Raw genomic sequence first — 27,786 nt, 5'->3', positions numbered from 1 at the left:
GACAGGGAGTGCCGCAGCCAGGACGCTTGTGGACTGCAGCCATAGACCGCAGCATGGCGTCCAGTGAGGTAGCCACCTCACAGGCAGCATCCCTGCAGCGAACAGGGATGGGTCGTTCAATGTGCCAGGGCAAACCTAAGCTGAAAGCTCGATGGCAAGCTGGGGATCCATCTGGCACTCAGCCCTGAGATCCAGGGCGGCCAGTCCGAGACCTAGCTCCGCATGAACATCTTCATCCGAAGAACCCTAAACTAAAGCTGACAAAATAACAGCTAGTAAAGAAAAGAAAAATACTTGAAATAAAATCAAAAAGGGTAGAAGGCTGAGACTGAAGCCCCAGCACAGGAAAGCCTGCTACTCCTAAGCTAGGCAAGATCAAACTGAGTTGGGAATGCTGGTGCAGGGAGGTATTGACTGAGGGGACAGCCCCTAGGGGTGTGTCTATGCTAAAAGCTTTTGTTATTAACAATTCTTGTTGCCTAGCTACTCCTGCGGAGCAAAGGTCAATACCCATTGGTGAAGACTTGTGAGTGGGCGGCGACTGTCGGAGAACGTAAGAGAAATTTAATTTTTTTTATCAGTTTAGGCCAATTTTTATTCTGCTACATATTTTTGGTAAAAAAAATCCCAAAAAGCGTATTTTAATTGGTTTGTGCAAAAGTTATAGCGTTTACAAACTACGGGACAGATTTTTGGACCTTTTATTTATTTATTAGTAATGGCAGCGATCTGCGATTTTTAGCGGGACTGCGACATTGCGGTGGACAGATCGGACCCCTGACATTTTTTGGGGACCAGTGACACTAATACAGTAATCAGTGCTAAATAAGATGCACTGTTACAGTATAAATGCCACTGGCAGGGAAGGGTTTAATACTGGGGGTGATCAAAGGGGTTAAATGTATGCCTTATATGCTTACTGACTGTGTGGGGGGATGGTTCTGTGACAGGCACAGACAGATCGCAGTTTCAGTTTAGCTGATCTGTCCTTGCCTGTCTGACAGAAGATCCGCCTGCTTTGTTTACATAAGCAGGCGGGTCTTCTCTCGGTTTGCCGGACGATTGCGGGATGGCAGCGGCAATCGCCGCCGCTCCTCCTGCTGTGTTGGACGCAGCCGAGCAGCCCTGCCGCAGTAATATTACGGTGGGCGGTCCGCAAGTGGGTAGTATCTGGATCACAAATTTGGGTGAGCAAAATAAACAGTTAACCACGTAAGAACCAGACCCATTTCTGACACTTGTTGTTTACAGGTTAAAATCAGTATTTTTTGCTAAAAAATTACTTAGAACCCCAAACATATATTTATTTTTAGCAGAGACCCTGGCGAATAAAATGGGAGATTGTTGCATTACTTTATGTCACACCGTATTTGCGCAGAGAAAAGAAAAAAAAAGGGATTTTTACCATAAAATCAATTTCTCTGCTGCTCATTGACGAACACAGCTCCTGATCTTCCTAACCATTGGGTTATACTGCCCCCTACAGAAGGACATTAGGAAGTCCCAGGGGGTAAACTACCTCACTCTGCTAAAGTTTTGTTACAAGCAGTGTCAGAAGAATTACAACTCTACAGAGGGGTGGGTGCTGAGTCCGTCAATGAACATCAGAGAAATGGATTTTATACAAGTCAAAAACCCCATTTTCTCTTTCCTTCATTGACGGACACAGCTCCTGATCTTCTTAACTATAGGGACGTCCCAAAGCAGTGTTAAACATGAGGGGTGGGAACAGCGAAAAATAAATTCCCAAGGCTAACCATAGCCAACCAGGTGAACAGGAGCTCAACCAAAACAACTGCAGCTCACCGGAAAAAACAATATAACCTCAAAGCGGACCAGATTCTCTAAACAGCAGCCTGCAAAACTTTGCAGGCCAAAAAAAGCATCCGCAGATGCCAACACATCCACTTTCAAAGAACTTTGTGAAAGTGTGCACCGGTGACCAGGAAGCCGCCTTGCAAACCTGCGTCACTGACGCCTGATGGCGGAAGGGCCTGGAGGCACTAAGCACCCTAGTAGAGTGCGCCTTGACAGTGAAAGGAGGAACCTGACCCTTGATGGAATAGGCCTGAATCACCGTCTGTCTGATCCATCTTGAAATGGTCACAGAGAAAGCAGACAACCCTTTCTGAGGCCCATCCATAAGCACAAATAGTGGGTCTGATTTCCTAAAGGACTCCGTAGCTGCCAGGTACACCCTAATCACCCGGACTACATCCAAGGCATGCAAATCAATTTCCTTTACATGTTTTGGCCTCGGACACAGGGATAGCAACATAATGTCTTCATTCAAATGAAAATCAGAAACAACCTGAGGAAGGATTGACAGAGAGGGGCAAAGAACCACCTTATCACTGTGAACTACCAAGTAAGGTGAACCACAGGGTAATGCTGCCAATTCGGACACCCTATGTGCATAGGCGAAAGCCCCCCAAAAAGGCCACTTTCTGGGACAGCATAATCAGGGGAATCAGACTTCTGAAAATTCGGAATCCAGCCAAACTCCCTTAAGCTCGTATGGTGATTTCCAGGTTTTCCACCAAGGCAGGAGACTCTGCTCGCAGAAGGAGATTGTCCAAGTAGCCCAGTACCGCGATATCCCATTGGTGTAACATTGCTTGCACTGGGGCCAACACATTGTTAAAGACAGCAGAAGCAATGCCAAAGGGTAATGCCACAAACTGATAATGCTCCTCTACCACAGCAAAGCGGAGGAAGCACTGAAGACCGACACATATTGCAATGTGAAAGGCAAGTGTCCTTGATGTCGATGGAGCCAAGAAAAATCCCCCTGACGCAGGGAAGCCACTACCTTGTGAACAGATTCTGCACCTGCACAAAGCAGTTCAGCGACTTGAGGTCCAGAATTGGATGCACCTTCCCTTCCCTCCTGGGGAATGTAAACCGGTTTGAGTAAAACCCTTGAAAACGTTCCAAAGTCGGAACTGGGACCATCACCCTTAAAAGTAAAAGGCCTTGCACAGCCCCAAAAAGAGCAGACCAGGGACAGTCGAACGTTGGAAGGAAGAAACTTGCCGGTGGGTAAGAACAAAACTCGATCTTGTAGCCGGACCGAATTACCTCATGCACCCACCTGACTTGTACGAGGGGAGTCCACGGGTTCAGGAACCAGCGAAAACGTCCCCCCACCCCAGATACGGGTGAGGGCACAGCTTCATGCTAAAGAGGCTTTGTCTGCGGGTCTGGAGAAGCCCGCAGTTGACTTGCCAGACCAAGTTCGCTTGGATCCTCCAGAGGAGGCCCCGATCCCTTTGTCCGTCAACCCTGAGGGACAAAAAAACTTCTTATGAGCCGAGGAGGACCCACGTCTACGACGAGGGTCCCTGCCCTTAGTAGCCTGCGGAAGATAGGTACTCTTACCCCCTGTGAGACCTTTAATGATGTCACCCAGGATAGCACCAAACAGCCGATCTCCTTGAAAGGGAAGATCAGTCAAGGCCTTTTTGGAAGTCTTTGCATTAAGTCATTGGGTCTTTGAGCCAAAAGACACGCCGAAGGACCACTGCCGAAATAGAGAGCCGAGCCACTAGGAGAGCCATATCCAAAGAGACATCACAGGTAAACTGCAGTCCCTGGACCAGCTGGTCCGCCAGCTCAGCAAAGGCAGGGGGGAGCTACTCCCCCCCTCCAGGTCATGGCGCAAAAGCCAAGCCCATTAGGTCAGAGTCTGCGACACCAGGGCAATGGTGAATATCAGCCTCAGTGCCAAACCAGCCAGGGTGTACATATTGCGGGCCACTGCCTTGCTGTCAGCCGGGTCCTTAAAGGCCAGGGACTCTTCAACCGGAATCATGGTTGCCTTGTTTAATCTGAAAAGCAGAGGGTCCATTACTGGTGGAAAAGTCAACTTCTTAAAAAGGGACTCCTCATAGAGGGGGTATCGCCTAGCAAAATTGCTTAGGGACCCCAAGGGGACGCTTTGGTCGTCCCCACCTTTTGGTGACAATTCTGTTCAAAATAGGAGGGGAAAAGGGAACACTTTTTCCGCTCTGGATGGCTTGTGAACGTCAAAGGGAACCTGCGCCTTTGCTGCGTCCTTCATCTTTAAGGTCTCATGCACAGCTCCAATCAGTGCGTACACAAACACCTTTTCGTACACGGTTGCAGAAGTGGAGGAATCATCCTCACTATCTGAGGATTCAGGGCGTGTGGTCTCAGACCCAGCAGGGGTGATCCAGCCAGTCGCTAAAAGCCACCTCCGTCTGGGACACCAAGGACTCCAGGACCGCCGTCAGTGCATCGATAGATGGATGGGACCCATGGGCCCCGCAGCCTTAAAGAGGGAATCAGGTGGCCTGACTGTCCCATGGAGGGGTCCATGTCCACCCCAAAACCCTCCGGGGGGGGGGGCACAGTTACTTACCATACCAGGAACCAGGCGGACACCGCTCCAGACAGAACAACTTCTCCATCTAAATGGGGGGCTGTCGGCCAGGAGGAACGCTGCGACTCAGGCCGAGACCCGTCGTATGCGACCTCGCGAGGCGTTTAACTCGCAGGCCAGGCCCCATCCGGTGAGGCTATGCCTTGGCCGACCGAGCGCAGAGCTGAGGTCTGCGCGCTCGCACTAGCCAGACTGGGGTGACCACTGGATCTAGATTATCCAGCCCATCGCTCAGTTTGGCAGCGGATTGTAGATCTCACAGGAAAAAATCCAGGAGGAAAAAAAATTCTATCTAAAAAGAAAAAAAATTGCCAGGACCAGAGATCCCAGCAAAAATCTGGGTCCTTATACTCCTGACTAGGCAGAAAAAAAACTGAGTACTCAGAGTGGGAGTATACCCCCTGGGACTGCCCATAGGTATAGCCAGACTGTTTTTCTGCCTGTCCTACTCCTGTAGGTGAAAATATAACCCAATGGTTATGAGGATCAGGAGCTGTGTCCGTCAATGAAAGAAAGAGAAATAAACTTTTTTTAATTAAAATAATAAGAAAACAGTAAAGTTAGCCCAATTTACTTCTATAGTGTGAAAGACAATGTTATGCCAAGTAAATAGATACCCAACATGTCATGCTTCAAAATTGCGAATGCTCGTGGAATGGAATGGCGACAAACATTGGTACTTAAAAATCTTCATAGGCGACAATTTAAAAACTTCTACAGGTTACCAGTTTAGAGTTACAGAGGAGGTCTAGGGCTAGAATTATTGCTCTCGCTCTAACAATTGTGGCGATACCTTACATGAATGGTTTGAACACCGTTTACATATGTGGGTTCGACTTGCGTATGCGTTCGCTTCTGTGCGCAAAGTCAGAGGGACGGGGCGCTTTAAGTTTTTTTTTCTTTTTTTACATTTTACACTGTCCTATTACAAGGAATGTAAACATCCCTTGTAATAGAAATAAGCAGGACAGGTCCTCTTTAATGTGAGATCTGGGGTCAAAAAGACTTCAGATCTCACTCACATCTACACTTAAAAGCAAAAAAAAAGTATTTTCAGCATTAAAAAAAAAAAAAAAAAAAAAATGGATCCTTTAGGGCCATTGGGAGGAAGTGATGTATGACGTTACTCTGGTCCTCCAAGGCCATAGAGTCGCGAGGGGGCCATCTTGCCCTCACTTTCGCCTGGGGCGTGGACGGACCAGATCATTTTCCCGCTGCCGACGGCTCCGGTAAGCGGGGAAAGACGACCGGGAAGCGGCAGGAGGGGGGGGGGGGGGGGTGTTGGAACCTCTCCCACCGCTCATAAAAGTGATCCAGCGGCTGGGACCATTTTTATGTGAAAGAGGACCACCTACCCTGTAAGAAAATACAGGGGTTATGGCAGCTATCTGCTGCCATAACACCGGTATGTAACGTCAATCGACAAAACTGCAGCAGGCAGTCCAGAAGTGGTTAAAATGTATATTTATAAATAAATTTGCAGCCCCAAAAATATGCAGAAAGGATATAAACATAGTACTCCAAATATCTAAAAGAATTGTCTATAAAATATATATCATATTATAGACATGCTTTCGGATATTTCGATCACTAGGTTTATATAATTTCTGCATATTTGTGACACTGTATATTTTTATTTAAATAGTCACTGTTGAGGTTTGTGTATTAACCGTTTGTTTGAAAGGTGCTTGTTCCTATTGGCTCTGTTTTCCACAATATTAAACATTTAAAATGTATTACAGCCATGCAGTTTGCCTAGAGTTCAGCTTTAAAAAAATAAATAAAATAGCGAGAGACTCTTGAATGTTATCAGGTTAGGAACGTAGATCAGACCCCTCTTGCCTCAAGCCATTACTAAACAGGATACCTGTCCTGTGGTAGTGCATGTAGGACTGAAATCTTACCACAAAAAATAATAAAAAGGTTTGTAAAGGTAGATTTCAATCCAAAGAAATCCAGGCACTGTAGAAGAGGGTTACTCTGCTTTTTTACTAATACTTTCCCTGGAAACTATTTGAAACTAAACCCACCTGACCAGTTTCCCCATCCCCCGAGTTTCCCTATTCAAGCCTCTGCTTGCACCCGTCCTCACCTGGGCCAGGTTTCTCTCGGTCTCTCCTCTTCCTTTTCCTTGTTGGTTTGAGCCAGGCCTTGTCCATCTTCCATTTTTTCTTACTCTTCTTTTTCAGACTGCTCGAACTCTGTGCAGAAAAGAATAAAGTGGAGCTAAAATCAGTCTGGGAATACCAAGGCGCAGGTGTCGCATCATTCTGAAGCAGAAATATCACATCTCTACTTACTCTCTCTGACTGGTTCCCAGAACCATCCTCTTCCTCCTCCTCCTCATCTTCCTGTTGACAGCAAGAAGAGTCAGTATGCAGCTAAAAATGGATGCTCCTCCTGCTACGTCATTTCACCTGCACTCACCTTGCTGTCACTGTCCCCTTGTTCCTCTACTGACAGGCTGTCATAAAACAGGCTGAATTCTGTTCCGACATCTGGCTCCCAATCTTCGACTTCTGCCCCATCGTGGTCCCGGGAAGATCCAGGAGCAGAAGAAGCTGCTGAGGGATCCTTAATAAGCAAAATAAAGGCAACACTGGTAATTAAGACTGCACCCGCAAGAACGTGAAAAAAGTGTGACGTGTTTGCGGTGTCATTCACAGTTATAATGTGAGTAAACTCCCATGCATGAATTTTACCTATAGGTAAGCCTAGAATAAGGCTTACTTATAAGAACTGTAAATATAGTATTTACTGTAGATGCTGCCGGTGATGTCACCAGCACATGCGGTCTGAAGGAACAGCATACCCATGTCCTTCCTTCATAATCCTGTGCCATAAACTGCAGTTCCAGCATGCAGGCACATGATGTCATCGCAGCTCTGGCCACTCACACAGCCACAGTCCGAGAAAGTAAGACCGGGTGAAGATGGAGCTGCGCCTTCAGTACTGACAGCGCGCCGAAGGGCTTCGTTCTAAGGCAAGTTTCACATAATGTGCCAGTATGCGATGCATACTAGCACATTATGGCATTGCCTTGCAGGATTTAAAAAAACAAAACAGTAGTTTACTACCGCTTTAACGGCACCCCAAATGTGGCAAGCATGATGTGCGAACAAAATGCACTGTTAAAAATGCAAAAAGATCAAAAAGATACCCGAGCTTCCTTGCTGCATTGTTCCCATATAGGGCAGCCCTCTGAAATGAATGAGCAGCCCTAAAGACTGATTATAAGTACTGGTCTCCCTGTGGCTGATATTTCCCCATAACGGACTTATCGTGCCTTGTTCAGCACTGTGCCTCTGTGTGGAAGCGGCCATCTTGTAGGGGGCAGGGCTTTTCATCTCTTATGTTCGAGCCTCCAGCAAGGAGAACAGGGAGCAGCACAGTAGTGACATCGAAAAATTTCACAAGACTGCCTTAGATCTCACACTGCAGATATACAGCTATGCTGCAGGTACAGAAGTGCCTAGGCGCACTCATATACAAGCAGGATATTCAGACAAAGGGTATATTTCTTAGAGTGCCGCAAAGTCACAATAGTTCCAATTTTTTCCTGAACCACTTGAGGACCAGGCCTTTTTCTGACACTTGTTGTTTACAAGTTAACAGTATTTTTTTTTTTTTAGCAGAGACCGTAGAGAATAAAATGGAGATCATTACAATACTTTATGTCACACCGTATTTGTGCGGCGGTCTTATAAATGCAGTGTTTTTCCGCCCAGTCGAGCAGTTGATTGTAGATCTCACAGGAAAAAAAAAAACCTAGGTCCTGACTAGGCAGAAAAAAAAAAAAAAAAAAAAAGAGTACCTATAGAAGAGAGAGGGAGTGTAACCCCTGGGACTGCCCATAGGCGTAGCCAGACTTTTTCTGCCTAGTGTCCAACTCATGTAGGGGGCAGTATAACCCAATGGTTAAGAAGATCAGGAGCTGTGTCCGTCAATGAATAAAAGAGAAATACACTTTTTTAATTAAAAAATAAGAAAACAGTAAAGTTAGCCCAATTTTTTTCTATAATGTGAAAGAGAATGTTAAGCAGAGTAAATTTATACCGAACAGGTCATGCTTCAAAATTGCGCACGCTCATGGAATGGCAACAAACTTGGTACTTAAAAATCTCCATAGGCAACATTTTAAAAATTTCTACAGGTTACCAGTTTAGAATTAAAGAGTAAGTATAATGCTGGAATTATTGCTCTCGCTCTAACAATCGCAGCGATACCGCACATTTGTGGTTTGAACACCGTTTACATATGTGGGTGCAACTTGTGTATGCGTTTGCTTCTGTGGGCGAGCTCGGAACGACGTGGGCCTTAATTTTTTTCCTGTTTATTTTACCATTTATTTTTACACTGTCCCTTTAAAAAAAATCGTTGATCACTTTTTTTCCCCGATTACAAGGATTGTAAACATCCCTTGTAATAGAAATAAGCAGGACAGGTCCTCTTTAATGTGAGATCTGGGGTCAAAAAGACCTCACATCTACACTTAAAAAAAGTATTTTTTTTTTCGTTAAGAAAAAAACCAAAATGGGCCCTTTAAGGCCGTTGGGAGGAAGCGACGTATGATGTCGCTATGGTCCTCCAAGGCCATAGAGTCGAGTGGCGGCCATCTTGCCCTCACTCGACTTCCTGCCTAAGACTCCCATCGGACTGGATCGTTTTCCCCACTACCAACAGCTCCGGTAAGCAGGGAAAACGACCGGAAAAGCGTCAGGAAGGGGGTGGCCACCTCTTTCGCCGCCCATAGAAGTGATCCCGTGGCGAATCCGCCGCTGAGACCACATTTTTGTCAAAGCGGACCACCCGCCGTTTAAAAGAATACCGGGGTTATGGCAGCTATCTGTAACCCCGGTATGTAACATCAAAGTACCAACGTAAAACTGCGGCGGGCGGTCCGTAAGTGGTTGTAAACCTCATTCATGAAATCTGACCTGGGCACATACAGTATCTCACAAAATTGAGTACACCCCTTACGTTTTTGTAAATATTTTATCTTTTTTTCATTTGACAGCACTGAAGAAATAACACTTTGCTACAATGTAAAGTAGTCAGTGTACAGCTTCTATAACAGTGTCAATTTGCTGTCCCCTCAAAATAACTCAACACACAGCCATTAATGTCTAAACCGCTGGCAACAAAAGTGAGTACACCCCTAAGTGACAATGTTCAAATTTGGCCCAATTAGCCATTCTCCCTCCCCGGTGTCAAGTGAATCGTTAGTATTACAAGGTCTCAGGTGTGAATTGGGAGGTGTGTTAAAATTTGGTGTTATCGCTCTCACTCTCTCATATTGGTCACTGGAAGTTCAACATGGCACCTCATGGCAAAGAACTGAGGATCTGAACAAAAAGAATTGTCGCTCTACATAAAAATTGCCTAGGCTATAAGAAGATTGCCAAGACCTTGAAACTGACCTGAAGCACGGTGGCCAAGACCATACAGCGGTTTAACAGGACAGGTTCCACTCAGAACAGGCCTCGCCATGGTCGACCAAAGAAGTTGAGTGCACATGCTCAGCGTCATATCCAGAGGTTGTCTTTGGGAAATAGACGTATGAGCGCTGACAGCATTGCTGCAGAGGTTGAAGGGGTGGGAGGTCAGTGTGTCATGCTCAGACCATACGCCGCACACTGCATCAAATTCTCATGGTTGTTGTCCCAAAAGGAAGCCTTTTCTAAAGATGATGCACAAGAAAGCCTGCAAACAGTTTTCTAAAGACAAGCAGACTAAGGACATGAATTACTGGAACCATGTCCTGTGGTCTGATGAGACCAAGATAAATCTTATTTGGTTCAGATGGTGTCAAGCGTGTGGGGCGGCAACCAGGTGAGGAGTACAAAGACAAGTGTGTCTTGTCTACACTCAAGCACGGTGGTGGTAGTGTCATGGTCTGGGGCTGCATGAGCGCTGCCGGCACTGAGGAGCTACAGTTCATTGAGCGAACCATGAATGTCAACATGTGACATACTGAAGCAGTGCATGATCCCCTCCCTTCAGAGACTGGGCCGCAGGGCAGCATTCCACCATAACGACCCAAAACACATCTCCAAGATGACCACTGCCTTGCTAAAGAAGCTGAGGGTAATGATGGATTGGCAAAGCATGTCTCCAGCCATAAACCCTATTGAGCATCTGTGGGGCATCCTCAAACAGAAGGTGGAGGAGTGCAAGGTCTCTAACATCCACCTGCTCTGTGATGTCATAATGGAGGAGTGGAAGAGGACTCCATTGGCAACCTGTGAAGCTCTGGTGGACTCAATGCCCAAGAAGGTAAAAGGCAGTGCTGGAAAATGATGGTAGTCACACAAAATTTTGACACTTTGGGCCCAATTTGGACATTTTCACTTAGGGGTGTATTCACTTTTGTTGCCAGCGGTTTAGACATTAATAGCTGTGTGTTGAGTTATTTTGAGGGGGTAGCAAATTTACACTGTTATACAAGCTGTACACTCACTACTTTACATTGTAGCAAAGTGTCATTTCTTCAGTGTTGTCACATGAAAAGATAGAAGAAAATATTTACAAAAATGTGAGGGGTGTACTCATTTTTGTGAGATACTGTATATCTGTAGTGTTTACCTATCGCTCCCTAAAGCCCTAAGTGCCGTTCCTCTGTTATCAGCACGAGTCAATTCTGACAAGTTCTCAGACACAGGACATAAAAGCAGCTGAAAATTTGTGTCAGGGAAGGGACTTAGAGACAGATAAGCAGAGAGCTTGTCTATTCACATTACAGCTCTAAGTTTCTTCATTACTCGGCCTATGTACGGGGGGGGGGGGGGTGTATGCCCAGACTCCCCTCCCACTGCTGAAACAGAAAAAAAAAAAAAAAAATGTTGACATGATGTGCACTTTCTAAAGAATATAAAAAGCTGTAGACAGCACTTATACATGTACAACGTATGTAGGGAGATTTGTCTCATCTCTGGGTATATGCAATGGAGTACATCCACTTTAATGTAACAAATCTTCCCTTTTAAAGTTCAGCTCCACTTTGAGCAGGATTCCCAACCTAAACATTTTTTTTTTTTTTTTTTTTCGATCAAGAGACAGAATATAACTTTTTTCAGGGTTTTTTGCCATCTTTGTCCTAACCTCCCTTTACATTCCAGAGATGGTGATTACTAAAGACCCAAGATCTCTCCAATGGGTATACATAAAATGAGGAGTGGAATGGAGAAGGGATGGACTGCTGTCAGGGGTTAGTTGCTGTCTGTATCCACACTGGGGGAAAATCCCAAAATTCCCCTCACTTCCAGTCCTTCTGACCTTGGTCCATAGGACAGAAGTAAAGAGCTCTCCATGAAAGACTGCAAAGTGGAGGACACGTTTACATGGTTGTCAGCTAATCATTCATTTAATAAAGGTGTCTGGTCCTCAGTGAAAGAGCTTGGCACTCAGCTGACTGATACCTGGTACAAATGATGGGACGGGGCAAATCCGTGATTACATAAACCAAACTACAGAATAATATACTTTGACTGGTACCACATCCCCAACATCCAATAGGCATATAGATTTCAGAACTCAGACTTTAAGAGCCCATTCACACTGCCGCGACTTGTCAGCCTGACAAGTTGCGGTCGGTCGCGGTCCATTGAGTAGTACAGGACCCGTTCTAATAGGAGCGACACAAGTCGCTCCGACTTAGAAAAAGGGTCCTGTACTACTTTGGGGCGACCTCGGAGCGACTTGCATAGACTTCCATTATGTGAAGTCCCTGCAAGTCGTGCCGAAGTCACGGTGCACAGCGGTGCACGCGACTTCTCAGGTCGCCCCCCCCGAAGTCGTGTGGCCTCAGTGTGAACCGGCTCTTAAGGTGCCAAATTTTCAATTTGTGTTGACAAAACAGGGTTGTGTGCCAAGACACAGCAACTCCCAAATGCATATATACCGGAGATAAATTGTCCCACCTCAGCCAATCAGGAGGCAGAAGCACCCAAACATGGAAAAGAACTGGGAGAAGATGGAAGTGCTATCAACAGAGGGATCTCTTGCAAGGTAAGTCTGCAGTGATGTGCTAATATGTTGTGCATATTAGCACATTATGACAAACAGCTCCGGGGGGGGGGTCTAAAACATTTTATTTTGCTGTGGCAGGTTCCACTTTAAAAGCTTTTATTATTTACATGTATGTGCAGCTTTATTGCTGCCCTGTAACAGCTCAGAGAAATATTCCACAGATGCAAGCTCAACATTTCAAAAATACACATGGTTATGCGACAATTTCTCCCAGTAAACCCACATTCATCACAACTCTCACATCCTCACCTTCGCTTCTTTGGATTTATTGGCTAGAGTATCAGAGCTCTGGGTCCTCTTCTGTGTAGAATCTGGGGGAGAAAAAGACATCACAGAACTGTGCTACAACCATACATGGCTCTCCTCCAGATCTGTTCATAAACTGATCATTCATACCTGGACTATCCCTCTTCTGCCCCTCAGAGTCTTTCTTTTGGATCTGCTTTTCTCCATCAGACATAAGACCTACATCCCCCAGCACCTGAAATACAGGCACATGGCTTTACACAAGGACATAAGAAAATGAGTTTTATTCAAAGCCAAATTCTAGCCAAACAGGAAAACACTCAATTCAAACAGATAAATGTAAACTATTTTATCTGCCAAAGGACTTGCAATTTTTGTTCAGCAACTCTTGACTCATACATCTCTGCCACAATGCACAGCGAGGCTGTTGACACTATTTTCTGCTTTGGCTTTACATCCTTCTGTATCACCTTCCTCATCATTCGATAAAAACAGTGTGCTGATTTATTGTCCAATGAGCAGACACGAGTTGGAGAAGTGACATGTGGAGCTACAAAGGTGAACCAGAAAAAATGGGTGTCACCTGCCTGAATATTCAGTATTTTAGAGGTGTAAACTACTAGACTGGATACACAGAATTCTAAATATTTTGGCAGCTTAAATAGTTCCCTGAAGAATTTTAAAGGCATTATAAAACCTTCCTACCTGCACCTTGTGTTTTTCACCTGAATAAAAATTGCATTGGTTATATAAACCTCATCTTATTTGTTGCCCTGTATGCACAGTCTATAGTAGAGTAAAAGTTCACGTTCTGCTGTCAGCAGTTTCTATTTGTACTCAAACATGAGGTGTGCTGCCAGGCACTGAACAGGTTAGTGCACGTTCTTTGGCTATAGTCTGAGAACTGACACTTCCTGTAAAGAAACGAAATACCCACAATCCCTAGGTCTTTCAGTCAAGTGCTCCTCAGGCGAGAGTTAAATACAAGAGGAAATACTGAGGCATGGACGCTGAGTGACCCAGAACAAAAAGTTGCCTGTCCTTTTATCGAATAAGGACAAGCTAGGTGCATTTATACATGGACGTAGGGGGAATCGATCAGCACTACAAACTGCAGCCCATTATTAAAAGGTAAGGCAAACAAATGACACAGGGAATATAACTACATTGATACCTACTGTAGCTAAAACAACAAAAACATTTGAAAGTGTACAATGTCTTTAACCACTTGCCGTCTGCTCACGTTGAGCCTACTGCAGCAAAGTGGTTCGTTATCGTCTGGCGACGTAGACCTACGTCGTCAGACACTCCCCTTTCTAGCTCCCGCTGTATTCAGTCACAGCGGGAGTCGGGCCAGGGGAGGAGCAGCGGCGATTGCCGCTGCTCTTCCCCGATCGTCGGGGAATCGAGTGTGGAGATCCGCCTGCTTGTGTAAACACAAGCGGGCGGATCTCTGAAGTGACAGGCAGGGTCAGATTGCAGGGTTCAGCATAGCTGAACCCTCGATCTGTCCTTGTGTCACACAGTCACCTCCCCCCCCCACACGTTAGTAAGCACCAGGCATACATTAACCCCTCCCTCTCCAAAACAAATTAACCCCCAAAAGTGTCAAAAATGTCAGTCAAGGGTCCGATCTGTCCGCCGCAATGTCGCAGTCCCGCAAAAAAAAAAAAAAAAAAAAACACCAAAAATGGCAGAAATCTTTCCCTTTGTTAGTAAACGCAATAACTTTTGCGCAAACCAATCAAAATACACTTGTGATTTTTTTACCAAACATAGGTAGCATAAAACAAATTGGCCAAAAATTTAAAAAAAGTTTGATTTTTACTTTTTTTTGGGGGGGAATTTCATATAAAAAAAAATGTGAAAAATATTGTTATTTTTTCAAAATAAACGCTATTTTTTTGTTTATAGCGCAAAAAGTAAAAATCGCACAGGTGATCAAATACTATCAAAAGAAAGCTCTATTTGTGGGGAAAAAAAGGACGTAAATTTCGTTTGGGTACAGCGTCGCACGACCGCGCAATTGTCCGTTAAAAGTCACACAGTGCCGAATCGCAAAAAGTGGCCTGGACGTAAGACAGCAAAATCCTCCGGTGGTAAAGTGGTTAAAGAGGTTGTAAACTAAAAAAAAAAAAAAAAAAACCTCTAATACAAAGTCATAATGAGCTAGTATGCATCGCATACTAGTTCATTATGTAATACTTACCTTAAAACATATCCTGCACATCAATATCCCCGCTGACATTTTCCCTGGAGTTGCTTCCGGGTTCACAAGCTCTGGAGCCGCGATGACATCACTCCTGTGCATGCGAGCGGGAGCAGCCATTTACGGCGTGGTCATTCCTTCAGAGCGCATGCACCAGTGATGTCAATGGCTGCAGGTCATAAAAATATCTCCTAAACAGTATACGTTTAGGAGATATTTACGCTAACTATAGGTAAGCCTTAATATAAGCCAACCTATAGGTAAATGTTTGCAGAGAAGTTTACTTCCTCTTTAAATATATTATTATAAATATATTTTGCCATGTTCTTGGAGCTCTACTTTATCATAGAATTGATAGTAGTTTATGGTCATTTTCATTTTGATTTCAAGAAAGTTTATTATTGAATATTTTATGCCTGACTTTTGTGCATAAAATAAAAACCTTTATTTAAAGAGACTATCACCCTGACCATTCAGGGCAAAGTGAAATTGTCTTTGTCAACACCACCCCCCTTATACCCCCTTGACCCACTGATATTTGGCTATTGGGCACTTCCTCGCTACTCCTTTCACTAACACAGCTGGCAACAATATTCAGCGCTTTTGGGCATGGGGGGGGCATGCGACCTTCTCTAATGAGAAGCCCAAACACTGTCATGTGACCTAAGAACTGAAAAAACTACTCACCTAAACTTCCAACACCAAGTTAAATTTGGATTTTAATGCTGTCTGAACTACAGGAAGAAGTGGCACGGGAGGGGTGGAAATGTAAGTATCAGTGGATCGGGGAGGTCCCTGTTACAAACTCGCTATTCGTTTGCCCATAGAGGGCAAAGTGACTGTCTATTTAGCAGGTAAATATGCCATACAAAATGTATCTGAATAGTAATAAGAAAGCTCATGCTTTTTGGTAGCCTGAGAGAGAATATTTTTTAAAGCAATATCTGCTAATTTAGATTTTCCTGACACTCACGTTGCCTGCCCGTGGAATGGTCTTTCTGGCACGGTGCACTTTGTCTGCTCCCTCTCTTTTCATATTCAGCAATCTCATGGCCAGGCTCTGTGGTGTGTGCGGCATCTTCGCAGCTCCAGTCAGGGACATTTTGGCTCTGCTGGAGAGTGGTGAAGAGGTCAAGGAAGGCGGTGCTGGGAGAGACTTGGAAGCATGGCCTGGCAGGGAAGACAAGAAAGATATTTCAGTTGACTAACACATATAAAAATAAATTGCTCATAGTCTCTATTTTATTTGCATGACTGTCATTTGATAACAGGTGCAAAGACTGAAAGCCACTTCACTGCTTTGGAGACATCCGTCACTTAAAAGCAGAGCTTCAATGGGTTCCTAGTAGGGCTGAACGATAGTCGATATGATATCGACTATCATTCTGCGGCCGTAGGCGATATTCATATCGCCGAGGTCACGATATTTGCATAGGCAGGGGGAAGGGACTCGGAGGAGGACAGGAGGACTCACAGACTTCCGTGTTAGGCAGTGAGAAGTCGGGACACTTCAGCGGTGAGCATACACTGACTCACTCATGCACTGCAGCCCGCCCCACACGTTCAGTGAGTCTCACTCTCCGCCCTAGTTTTCTCAATGGCACATTCAGGGAACCAATCACGCCGTGAGCAGCTGCACAGCTAACCAATCATGCGTGCCTGCACACCTGATTGGTTCCGCTGTGCCGCTACTCACGGCGTGATTGGCTCCCTGAATGTGCCATTGAGAAAACTAGGGCGGAGAGTGAGACTCACTGAACGTGTGGGGCGGGCTGCAGTGCACGAGTGAGTCAGTGTATGCGGCTGTGCTGTGATCCTTTCCCGGCTCCTAGTCCACCGCTCCAGCCTCCTACCACCACTATGAGAAAGAGTGTCTGTCACTGAATATTCTGATCGATTCCACAGTCCACACTGTCACTAATTGATTTTACCATATTAACCCTGACCTGCCCTGTATCTGCAATCAAAATTTACAAGGCTGCCTGCATGCTTCATGATTTCCATTCCCAGCATCCTTCCCAATCCCTACAGTGTCAGTAACATTAACCCTATGGTACAAGGCTGCAGTGTGCACTGAATCCCATTCCCTACAGTAACATATATTAACCCCCCCCCCCCCCGCATACCTCCACAAGCACAGGGGATTTTCCATGCATGTGAAGACAGGAAAGGTTTCAGGACTCCCTGGTAGCAGTCTGTGCGCATGCATAGGAAATCCCACATGTGCGCAGATAGCTGGGGAAAACGGTGCATGAGCAATGTGCTGCAGGGCTCTCATATGCAGGGTACATACGCACACATGCAGGGGGCAGGTAGAAAGTCTCACCTAGGCAAGAAAAATTGAAGTGCAAAACAAATACAGAATTTTGTAAAAAAAAAAAAAAAAAAAAAAGTTTATTTGTAAGAGAGGGATGGGGGGGGAGGATGCAGGATAGCACAATATGACCTTTAGAGAGAAGGCCTGTTTTTAAAACAGGACTAAGTTTCCCTCCACTCCAACGATGCAATGACCACAAGCTCCCTTGCCAGCACCAACATCTTCACCCAGTCTTCTTCCTGGTTAGGAGTCTTTGGACATTTTAATTGGCCATGCCAAGACGCAACGCATGCTCAGTTCATTCATTCATCTGAGCAGGTGGCTAAATTTTTCACTGAGCAGTGCATATGTAGCACAGTGTACATTGTCATGAAAATTGCAAACAGGCTGGTAAGAATCCTTTATTCCAGAAGAGACAGGGAGGCTGATTTACTTATGATTAATATACTATGTATTGCAAGTGCAGTTGTTCTAGATCTGGGGGGAAGCTCTGCCAATCATGGGCAAGCAAAAATGCTGTTTTTTTATTTTTTTTATTTTGCTTGCATGTGATTGGGTATTCTTTGCAAAGTGAAGCTTTATCTCATTTACTAAGCCCTGAAGCAACTGCACTTGCAGTGCACAATATATTTGCCTTTAGTAAATCAATCAATATGAAATATAGTGCAGCGCAATATTTAAACATTTCATATAATGAGGGGATAGTGCATTTTATAAGCCAGAAGTCCCAAAATAGTCCATATGGTGCAGGAAAGTTGGAAACAAAAAGATCCCTCCAACTGGGCTTACACCGCGCTCACCTGAAATATAAAAAATCAGCGCTTTCCCTGAAAGGGTTAAACAACAAGGGCAGATTCCTTACATCCACGGCACAAACAGGGAACTTGTCTGCCGGTCAAATCCGGATTTAATCCACTCATCAATAAGTACCATGTAATAAAAGAGACTAATCCAAGTGCTCTCCGTTATATACTTTTTATTCAGAACATAAAAGAATGGACCGCACTTAAATGAATAAAAGCGGTTAAAAGCATAACAGCTTTCTGCCTTGACACCGCACCTCCAGTGCAGGGAGACGCAGTGCCGCTGCAAGGAACGTAGCTTCCAAGAACAGCTGATCGGATGGATGGCGGCGGGTGACAAGCGGCTCCAACTTTCCTGCACCATATGGACGATTTTGGGACTTCTGGCTTATAAAATGGACTATCCCCTCATTATATGAAATGTTTATTAAAAAAGGTTTTATATGAGATAAGGGTGATTTGTCTTTGGTGTCCAGCTTGCAATTTTCAGTTTTTAGGTTATCTGTCTGCGCTGATTGTTATTTGTTTTCGTATTTTAGTAAACCAACCCCTAGTACAGGGATATGCAAACTGTGGCCCTCCAGATGTTGCAGAACTACAAGTCCCAAGACTCTGACAGCCACAAGCATGACACCCAGAGGCATGATGGGACTTGTAGTTTTGCAACAGCTGGAGGGCCACAGTTTGCATATCCCTGCCCTATTATGTCTCTTATGCAAAAAAAAAAAAAAAAGCTGATCTGGTTGCCCTTTTTTCATCTTTTGTTTACAGTTCCACTTGAAATGATTGTATCTATTGTTGTTAGGAGTAGAGTGGAAAACATTCTAGCAAAAGGCAAAGAGAGCACAGAAAAAAAAGTATGGATTCCAGTTACTGTAGCAACAGGTTTGTTTTTTACCATTTTATAATCTAGAATTCTTGCTCAAAAATGACAACTCTCCTGCTATAATTTAAGTTTAGATTTGCTTTACCTGCCTTACCTGGGAGTCCTCGGCCTGCAGGCAAGAAGACATGGTTTTCTTTTTCGGTGTCCCCGGCTACCACCACCACCACCTCCTCAGGAGTTGGGGTTCCCGATGGCCCATCCAGTGTCACCTCAATAGCAGCCTCACCTAAAAATTCAACCAAATAGTAATGCAAGATTCTGCTAGCACTAAACAATATCTAGAAACAAAGAGCGGTGAAGTGTATGGCCACAAAACGTTCACTCAAAACAGATCTAAACGTGAACTTGTGGCAGGTTATAGACCAGGGGTAGGCAACTTTTCAGAGGTCGAGATCTACCTGGACAACATGGAGGAAACCAAATATCCCCAGGTAAGGGGGGGGACACGACACCCAAAAAAACAAAACCTATCAAGCTTTCAATAAAAACACAGCATAGTGTCTTGTGCACCCCCCCCCCCCCACAGTAGTGTCCTCTGCCGCCCCCCCATACAGTATTGTCCTCTGCTCCCCCTCACATCGTACCTCCCACAGTAGTGTCCTCTGCCGCCCCCCCATACAGTAGTGTCCTCTGCTCCCCTTCACATCGTACCTCCCACAGTAGTGTCCTCTGCTGCCCCTCACATCGTACCTCCCACAGTAGTGTCCTCTGCCGCCCCCCCATACAGTAGTGTCTTCTTCCTTTGCATACCAATGTCCTACCCCCCCTTCGCATAACCCCTCCACTGTAGTGTCCTCTCCTCCCATCCCCATAGCACTGTGTGCTCTGCACCCCCGAATACAGAGTCCTGTATATCTATCAATGAATGACTCCACAGTGCCTGCATTGAGGGCTTGTTTTTAAAGCTCATCTTCTGAATGTTAACCACTTGACCTCTGGAAGACTTACCCCCCCCCCCCCCCCTCCATGACCAGGCTATTTTTTGCGAAACAGCACTGCGGTACTTATTGCGTAGTCATGCGACACTATAATCAAATGAAATTTATGTCATTTTTTTACCCACAAATAGAGCTTTCTTTTGGTGGTATTTGATTACCACTGCATTTTTTATATTTTGCACTATAAACAAAAATAAAATATATATTTTTTTTACTTTCTGCTATAAAAACACATCCAATAAAAGAAATATAACAAATCAAATTTCTTCATCAATTTAGGCCCATTATGGATTCTGCTACATATTTTTGGTAAAAATAAAATTACAATAAGTAAAATTTATTTATGTCTCAATATAGTACCTATATGACAATAACTGCTACAGTTACTCGCCCCTGAGGAAGCAACGGCGAAACATGTCAGGCGCTGTCTGTGGATAATAGCTGATATGTTGTCCGGCTTAGTCATTTAATGTCACCTGTGACATATCATCTTTATGGTTCCTATACATGAAATGATTACTTCCAATCTATTATATATGTATGTTTTGTTTTTGTCTGTTGTTTTTATATATTCAATAAAAATCTATTGATTTTATTTTGCCTTTGAACGCCAATTTACTACCAGGTAAAATAAACGTATATTGCTTGGTTTGCGCAAAAGTATCGCATCTACAATCAATGGTATATATGCTGGAATTTTTATTTATTTTTATACCAGTAATGGCTGTGATCAGCGACTTATAGCGGGACTGTGACATTACCGTGGACAGTCTGACACTAATAGTGCTAAAAATATGCCCTGTCACTGTACTAATGACACTGGCTGGGAAGGGGTTAAACAATATGGGCGATCAAAGGGTTAAATGTGTGCCTAGCCAGTGTTTTTGTGTGTAATGTATGTGCTTCTTTTACTAAGGGAAGTGATGGAATGGGACACAAACTCCATCACTTTCCCCCCTGTCAGAACGGATCGCTGCCTTGTTTACATAGGCAGAGCTCTGTTCTGTGTCTCTCCTAGGCGATCAGCGGGTGCCGCCAGTCCTCTATTGGCTGGCACCCACTGATCACCCTGTGTTGTGTCAAATCACAGTACAGCGGTGCGCGCCCCCTACTCGGAAGTACTAGGTACGTGATCTGACGCAGGAGAGCCATTCTGCCGCCGTATAACTAAGTTATGAGGTTGGCAAGTGGTTAAACTGTATACAGCCCTCTGTAAGTTTATATTTTACTTTTTGTTTGTTGTGGAGAATTCCCTTCACTTCCTGTCTGGCCGACCAAACATGAAATCTCTTCATAGAGTAGAAATCTCTTCTCAGACAGTTGGCAACTTATTGAAACTTCTACCCTCACCTTTGTTTCCATGATGACCATAAAATGTTGATTTACCATTGCTTGTTTTTTTTTTTTTTTGACAATGGTCACCAGAACAAATACAGTACAACGGCCCAATCTACCCATCCTACCAGCGACATAGTTCCTGCCCTAGAGTGACAATGCTCATTCACTCTACTGTTTCTATAGAAGAAGACAGTTGTCACTCTCGGCTGCCAAACACCTCACCCTCTCCATTACAAAAAGAATTGTGTAGTAAATTCCCCTCAGTATGTCACAGACTTCATACATACCCCTGTCTGCACTTCCCGAGAGCCCCATGGTGCCTTCTTCATGAGGGCTGTCTCTTTCAGACTCTCTTGGAGGTAATACCTGGATGAAGAGCAGTAGGAGCCATTATAAGTCACCCTCATATCTCCCCCACAAAAACTCCTTCATGGATACATCAAACTCCTTACACTCTCCTGTCCAACGAATCCTGTTGGAAACATACCCCTTCTTCTACCCCTATACCCACCTCTACTCTCCATATACCCCTTCTACTACCCCTATACCCACCTACTCGTCTCCACACACCCCATATACCACCCCATTACCCACCTCTACTCTCCATATACCCCTTCTACTACCCCTATACCCACCTACTCGTCTCCATATACCCCTTCTACTACCCCTATACCCACCTCTACTCTCCATATACCCCTTCTACTACCCCTATACCCACCTCTACTCTCCATATACCCCTTCTTCTACCCCTATACCCACCTCTACTCTCCATATACCCCTTCTACTACCCCTATACCCACCTACTCGTCTCCACACACCCCATATACCACCCCATTACCCACCTCTACTCTCCATATACCCCTTCTACTACCCCTATACCCACCTACTCGTCTCCATATACCCCTTCTACTACCCCTATACCCACCTCTACTCTCCATATACCCCTTCTACTACCCCTATACCCACCTCTACTCTCCATATACCCCTTCTACTACCCCTATACCCACCTCTACTCTCCATATACCCCTTCTACTACCCCTATACCCACCTCTACTCTCCATATACCCCTTCTACTACCCCTATACCCACCTCTACTCTCCATATACCCCTTCTACTACCCCTATACCCACCTCTACTCTCCATATACCCCTTCTACTACCCCTATACCCACCTCTACTCTCCATATACCCCTTCTTCTACCCCTATACCCACCTACTCCTCTCCACACACCCCATATACCACCCCATTACCCACCTCTACTCTCCATATACCCCTTCTACTACCCCTATACCCACCTACTAATCTCCACACAACCCATGTATCACCCCGTTACCCACCTCTACTCTCCATATACCCCTTCCACTACCCCCTATACCCACCTCTACTCTCCATATACCCCTTCTACTACCCCTATACCCACCTACTCGTCTCCACACACCCCATATACCACTCCATTACCCACCTCTACTCTCCATATACCCCTTCTACTACCCCTATACCCACCTACTCGTCTCCACACACCCCATATACCACCCCATTACCCACATCTACTCTCCATATACCCCTTCTCCTACCCCTATACCCACCTACTCGTCTCCACACACCCCATTACCCACCTCTACTCTCCATATACCCCTTCTACTACCCCTATACCCACCTCTACTCTCCATATTCCCCCCTACTCGTCTCCATACACCCCAATACCCACCTCTACTATCCATATACCCCTTCTACTACCCCTATACCCACCTACTCGTCTCCACACAGCCCATCTATCACCCCATTACCCACCTCTACTCTCCATATACCCCTTCTACTACCCCTATACCCACCTACTCATCTCCACACAACCCATCTATCACCCCGTTACCCACCTCTAGTCTCCATATACCCACCTCTACTCTCCATATAGCCCTTCTACTACCCCTATACCCACCTACTCGTCTCCACACACCCCATATACCACCCCATTACCCACCTCTACTCTCCATATACCCCTTCCAATACCCCCTATACCCACCTCTACTCTCCATATACCCCTTCTTCTACCCCTATACCCACCTACTCGTCTCCACACACCCCATATACCACCCCATTACCCACATCTACTCTCCATATACCCCTTCTCCTACCCCTATACCCACCTACTCGTCTCCACACAGCCCATCTATCACCCCATTACCCACCTCTACTCTCCATATACCCCTTCTCCTACCCCTATACCCACCTACTCGTCTCCACACACCCCATTACCCACCTCTACTCTCCATATACCCCTTCTACTACCCCTATACCCACCTACTCGTCTCCACACACCCCATTACCCACCTCTACTCTCCATATACCCCTTCTACTACCCCTATACCCACCTACTCATCTCCACACAACCCATCTATCACCCCGTTACCCACCTCTAGTCTCCATATACCCCTTCCACTACCCCCTATACCCACCTCTACTCTCCATATAGCCCTTCTACTACCCCTATACCCACCTACTCGTCTCCACACACCCCATATACCACCCCATTACCCACCTCTGCTCTCCATATACCCCTTCTACTACCCCTATACCAACCACCTCTGTCCATCATACCCCTTCTACTACCCCTATACCAACCACCTCTGTCCACCATACCCCTTCTACTACCCCTATACCAACCACCTCTGTCCACCATACCCCTTCTACTACCCCTATACCCACCTACTCGTCTCCACAACCCCATTGCCCACCTCTACTCTCCATATACCCCTTCTACTACCCCTATACCCACCTACTTGTCTCCACACACCCCATATACCACCCCATTACCCACCTCTACTCTCCACATACCCCTCCTAATACCCCCTATACCCACCTCTTCCTCTCCATATACCCCTTCTACTACCCTATACCCACATCCTCCTCTCCATATACCCCTTCTACCACCCCTATACCCCTTCTACTCCTCCTATACCCACCTCCTCTCCCCATACCCCTTCTACTCCCCCTATACCCACCTCCTCCTCTCCATATACCCCTTCTACTACCCCTATACCCACCTCCTCCTTCTACCACCCCTATACCCACCTCCTCCTCTCCCCATACCCCTTCTACTACCCCCATACCCACCTCCTCCTCTCCACATACCCCTTCTACCATCCCTCTACTCACATCCTCCTCTCCATATACCCCTTCTACCACCACTATACCCATCTCCTCCACTCCCCATTCTACTCCCCCTATTCCCACCTCCTTCTCTCCCCATACCCCTTCTACCTCCCCCCCCCCTATACCCACCTCCTCCTCTCCACATACCCCTTCTACTAGCCCTATACCCACCTCCTCCTCTCCCCATATTGATACTACCCCTATATCTACCTGCTCTCCCCATACGCCTTCTACTACCCCTATACCCACCTCCTCTCTCCCCATACGCCTTCTACCACCCATATACCCACCTCCTTCTCTCCCCATACCCCTATACTCGCCTTCTCCTCTCCCCATATCCCTTCTACTACCCCTATGCCCACCTCTTTCATTTCCACATAACCCTTCTACTACCCCTATACCCACCTCCTCTCCACACACCCCTTTTATGACCCCTATACCCACCTCTTTCTTTCCACATACCCCTTCTACTACCCCTATACACACTTACTCATCTCCACACACCCCTATACCCACCTATTGTCTCCACATACCTCTTCTACCACCCCTATACCCACCTCCTCCTCTCCACATACCCCTTCTACTACCCCTATACCCACCTCCTCCTCTCCCCATACCCCTTCTACTACCCCTTTACCCACCTCCTCCTCACCATATACCCCTTCTACCACCCCTATACCCACCTCCTCCTCTCCCCATACCCCTTCTACTAGCCCTATACCCACCTCCTCCTCTCCCCATACCCCTTCTACCACCCCTATACTCACCTCCTTCTCACCATATACCCCTTCTACTACCCCTATACCCACCTCCTCCTCCTCTCCCCATACCCCTTCTACCACCCCTATACCCCCCTCCTCCTCTCCCCATACCCCTTCTACCACCCCTATACCCACCTCCTCCTCTCCCCATACCCCTTCTACTACCCCTATACCCACCTCCTCCTCTCCCCATACCCCTTCTACTACCCCTATACCCACCTCCTCCTCCTCTCCCCATACCCCTTCTACTACCCCTATACCCACCTCCTCCTCTCCCCATACCCCTTCTACTACCCCTATACCCACCTCCTCCTCTCCCAGATCTCCCATAGCACAGACAATCCTCTTATTCCTTCATTACTCTCCTGCACCCCCCCCCCTCACTCTTCATATTCTTCCTCTTTTAGCCCTCACACTCCATTTCCTGCCTCTGATCCTTTGCTGGCCCCCCTCACAGGTCACAGTCACCTGCCTTCTCATATTACTGCTACTAATATGGGGTCTCCTCAATTTACACACAGCGCCCCCAGGATTCTCCTTTCCCACAAAGCCCTCCGCTCTCCCACCCCACATGTCCGTCCCCGGCATTATTCCTCCCCGCTTTCTCTCACTCTCTCTCCCGCCGCCTCCATCGCTGCACAGCACACAACACTTCCGGTGTGACCACTGACCTCACTTCCGGCCCCCTCCCCACCGGATTGGACGGGGAGCCTACCAGAGGGTGGGCCTGCTACAACAATGCTCCCTGCATCCCTATTGGCTCTAGGGTTGCTGTGGAGACACGCATTTGGCACCGCCTTTTTTTAGCCCTTTTGTAAACATTTGCGTTTCAAGAATCATGTGTCCGCACCGCGATAGGCTGCTTTGCGTTCCAAGCCTCGATCTGACCTCAGCAAGATCTTTAAAGCGGCAATGCCAATGTAAGACTCCACGTGGGGTCCGAAGAGAAATACCGATGTAGGAGAGACGGGATAGTGCATATCCATAGTAGGTGTAGATCAATGGAGGACAGGGCAGAGGCGCCATACTTGGTGGAAGCCTTGTCCCTGACAATAGTGGTTTGTTACTGTGTTAAAGAGAACCTGTCCAAAAGCTATATATTGTATGAATAGTATGGGATGGGGGATTTATTGTGTCCTATAGTAATTCAATAAAATTTGCTTAAATGTAGCCATTTGCTCTAGTTTTCGGTGGAGTCGGAAGACTGAAGCAATGGACAGTCCTTTGAACTTGTGAAAGAAAAGAAAGAGGAGAGGACATGGCTAATGCAGCACTGACCCCCCCCCCCCCAAAAAAAAAAAAAAGAAACAAAGCTTCTCCCTCCCCCATGATTGGTCATTAGTGGCTTTCTAAAATATTCTTCACCAATCATGGGGGGTCAGCGGTATTCTAAATGTTCCCACAATCATTGCTGGTCAGTGGCATATTAATCACTTTACCACCGGAGGATTTGCTGTCTGACGTCTGGGCCACTTTTTGCGATTCGGCGCTGTGCGACTTTAACTGACAATTGCGCGATTGTGCGACGCCGTACCCCAAACGAAATTTACGTCCTTTTTTCCACAAACAGAGCTTTCTTTTGGTGGTATTTGATCACCTGTGCGATTTTTATTTTTTGCGATATAAACAAAAAAAGAGCGACAATTTTGAAAAAATAACAATATTTTTCACATTTTTTTATATGAAATTCCCCCCCCCCCCCCCCCCAAAAAATGTAAAAATCTAATTTTTTATCGTTTTAGGACAATTTGTTTTTCTGCTACATATTTTTGGTAAAAAAAAAAAAAAATCGCAATATTTTGATTGGTTTGCACAAAATTTATTGCGTTTACTAACTAAGGGAAAGATTTCTGTCGTTTTTGGGGTTTTTTTTTAACGAGTAATGGCGGCGATCTGCGATTTTTTTTTTTGCGGGACTGCGACATTGCGGCGGACAGATCGACCCTTGATTGACATTTTTGACACTTTTGGGGGTACCAGTGACATTACTGCAGTAATCAGAGCTATAAATATGCACTTTTACTGTAAAAATGACCCTGGCAGGGAAGGGGTTAAATTTTATTGGTGATCAAGGGGTTAATGTATGCCTGGTGCTTACTGACGTGTGTGGGGGGAGGGGACTGAGTGACACAGGGACAGATCGCATGTTCAGCTATGCTGAACCCTGCAATCTGACCCTGCCTGTCACTTAGGAGATCCGCCCGCTTTGTTTACACAAGCAGGCGGATCTCCACACTCGATTCCCCGACGATCGGGGAAAAGCGGCCGTGATCACCACTGCTCCTCCCCTGGCCCGACTCCCGCTGTGACTGAACAGAGCAGGAGCGAGTCTCAGGAGAGAGGGAAATGTCTGGCGATGTAGGTCTATGTCGCCAGACGTTATCGAGCCACTTTGCCGCACTAGAGCTCCAGTGAGCAGCGGTAAAGTGGTTAAACCCCTACCCCATCTTTGATGATCAGTGGCATTGTAAACCCACCACCATAATCATTGGTGATCAGTGGTCGTTCTAGTGCCCCACCACCTCTGGTGATCAGTGGCATTCTAAACCCCTTCTTACCCACCAACAATGGTGGTCAGTGGCATTCTAAACCCACCACTGGTGGTCAGTGGCATTGTAACCACCTCTCCCTCATCATCGGTCATTATTAGCATTCTATTCCTCCCTCCCCAATGATCCATCAGTTATTCCAAACCTTTTTACTCA

At 45.9% G+C, this 27,786-nt stretch overlaps 1 protein-coding gene across 1 annotated transcript in view; it reads right to left on the bottom strand.

Annotated features, from left to right (window-relative positions):
- EHMT2 (euchromatic histone lysine methyltransferase 2) overlaps positions 1 to 25,742 on the bottom strand; it is a 64,972-nt gene extending 39,230 nt beyond the window's left edge. The window contains exons 1-9 of the mRNA XM_082263378.1: positions 25,693 to 25,742; positions 21,458 to 21,536; positions 18,980 to 19,120; positions 15,862 to 16,058; positions 12,830 to 12,914; positions 12,683 to 12,744; positions 6,833 to 6,979; positions 6,706 to 6,756; positions 6,498 to 6,606 (exon numbers count right to left, since the gene is read on the bottom strand). Coding sequence (XP_082119504.1) covers positions 6,498 to 6,606; positions 6,706 to 6,756; positions 6,833 to 6,979; positions 12,683 to 12,744; positions 12,830 to 12,914; positions 15,862 to 16,058; positions 18,980 to 19,120; positions 21,458 to 21,536; positions 25,693 to 25,713 — 892 coding nt within the window. The 5' untranslated portion in view covers positions 25,714 to 25,742. The remainder of the gene's footprint in view (positions 1 to 6,497; positions 6,607 to 6,705; positions 6,757 to 6,832; positions 6,980 to 12,682; positions 12,745 to 12,829; positions 12,915 to 15,861; positions 16,059 to 18,979; positions 19,121 to 21,457; positions 21,537 to 25,692) is intronic.
- Positions 25,743 to 27,786: the final 2,044 nt, after the last annotated feature.

The sequence above is a fragment of the Pelophylax lessonae genome (genome assembly GCF_965119305.1).
Source record: "Pelophylax lessonae genome assembly, chromosome: 7".
Taxonomy (NCBI): Eukaryota; Metazoa; Chordata; class Amphibia; order Anura; family Ranidae; genus Pelophylax; species Pelophylax lessonae.
This window is presented reverse-complemented; position numbering and strand designations above follow the sequence as displayed.